We start from the raw sequence: 1345 nt of genomic DNA on the forward strand, positions 1-1345 counted from the left end.
GACGGACGGACGGATGGGGCGCACGTGGAGGCCGCGTGGGCAGGGCGCCCACCCGTCTGCCTGCTCTCCTCTCCAGCCAGGGAAGCGTGGGGGGACCCTGGCGGAGGGGCCGGAGGCTGGATTCACAGGGGTTTGCTGGGCTTGGGAGTCACGGTTCAGCAGCAAGAGGGCTTCCAGCCAGACACCAGGAGGGACTTCCTGGGCCGGGAGAGGAGCCTGAGACACCCTCCCCACTTCGCCGGGATGCTCAGCGCCCATCGCAGGGGGAAGCGGTGGAGCCTCTATGTCCCCCCCGTCCAGGGGAGCAGGGTGGTGGGTGGCAGACGGAGGGGAGGAAGGTCGAGGCCTGGGCGGGGAGGCGGCCGCACTCACACACACTCACACCCCGCAGCAGGCGGCGGGAGGCGGAAAACTTGGGTAATGGGGAGCGTGAGTCAGCCGGCTGGCTAGGAGCGGGCCGCTGTGAGCTCATCACCTCCCCTTCTCCCAGGCCAGCACCCCCGCCGACAATTAATGTCAACTCAGAGGAAGGAGGAGCCAGACGGAAGGGGGTGCGGAGACAGGCTGGAAAAGGCATCAGAGAGAGGGAGCCGGCCGCAGCGGTTTCAGGCTTTATTAACAACCGGGTGTAAAAAACCAGATGGGTCTGGCGGCCCTGGGCTCCCACCTTCCCCGGGGCGGGCGCCGGGCTGCGCTGTGTCGGTCTCCTCCTCCTCCTCGCGGCCTCTCCAGGAGACAGCTCCCCTACAAGGCTCCGCTCAGTGCCTGGCTCCAGACTCACCCCCTTCACGCACAGGCATCAAACCCCACCCCGTTCACAGGGGCTTCGGCCCTATGTGGGGGGGCCCTTGTCCCGAGTCCTAACCCTTGGGCGTCAAACTTGTCCAGCCCCCTCTCCTCCTGGGAGGGAGTCGCTCCCAGGCCGGGAGCTCGGGAGGTGCAGACCTGCAGCGAGAGACAGGCGGGAGGTTTCTCAGCGCAGTGGGAGGCCGGAGGCGGGGCAGGCCGCCCTCTCTGGGAAGTTCACACACCACACATGGGCCTCAGCCTGCGGTGGCTGGTGTGTCTCAGCCTCGGCACGCCTGAGTCCCTGGGCCCTGGGTGGGCTGGGGATTCGCACAGGGAGGATGGGGATGTGCCCGCGCACAGTAGGTGGTCACACACACAGTAGGTGCTCAGGTTGGAGTCACAGGTCCTTGCTGAACTCCCTCACCAGTGTGTAGCCCATGCAGCCCCAGCCCCCCTCTGCCTGGTAGCCACAGCCCTCCAGCATCCCTGCCACGCCCCAGGCCGCCACAGCCACGGGGACCACGAGGCGGGCTCGGGGCTCCCCCACGCCCCCTGC

General features: G+C 68.0%; 1 protein-coding gene across 1 annotated transcript in view; it reads right to left on the bottom strand.

Annotated features, from left to right (window-relative positions):
- Nucleotides 1-590: 590 nt before the first annotated feature.
- Nucleotides 591-1345, bottom strand: part of NAT14 (N-acetyltransferase 14 (GCN5-related, putative)) — a 3263-nt gene continuing 2508 nt past the window's right edge. The window contains exon 4 of the mRNA XM_014537328.1: nucleotides 591-1341. Coding sequence (XP_014392814.1) covers nucleotides 1187-1341 — 155 coding nt within the window. The 3' untranslated portion in view covers nucleotides 591-1186. The remainder of the gene's footprint in view (nucleotides 1342-1345) is intronic.

The sequence above is a fragment of the Myotis brandtii genome, unplaced genomic scaffold (assembly GCF_000412655.1).
Source record: "Myotis brandtii unplaced genomic scaffold, ASM41265v1 scaffold1763, whole genome shotgun sequence".
NCBI lineage: Eukaryota > Metazoa > Chordata > Mammalia > Chiroptera > Vespertilionidae > Myotis > Myotis brandtii.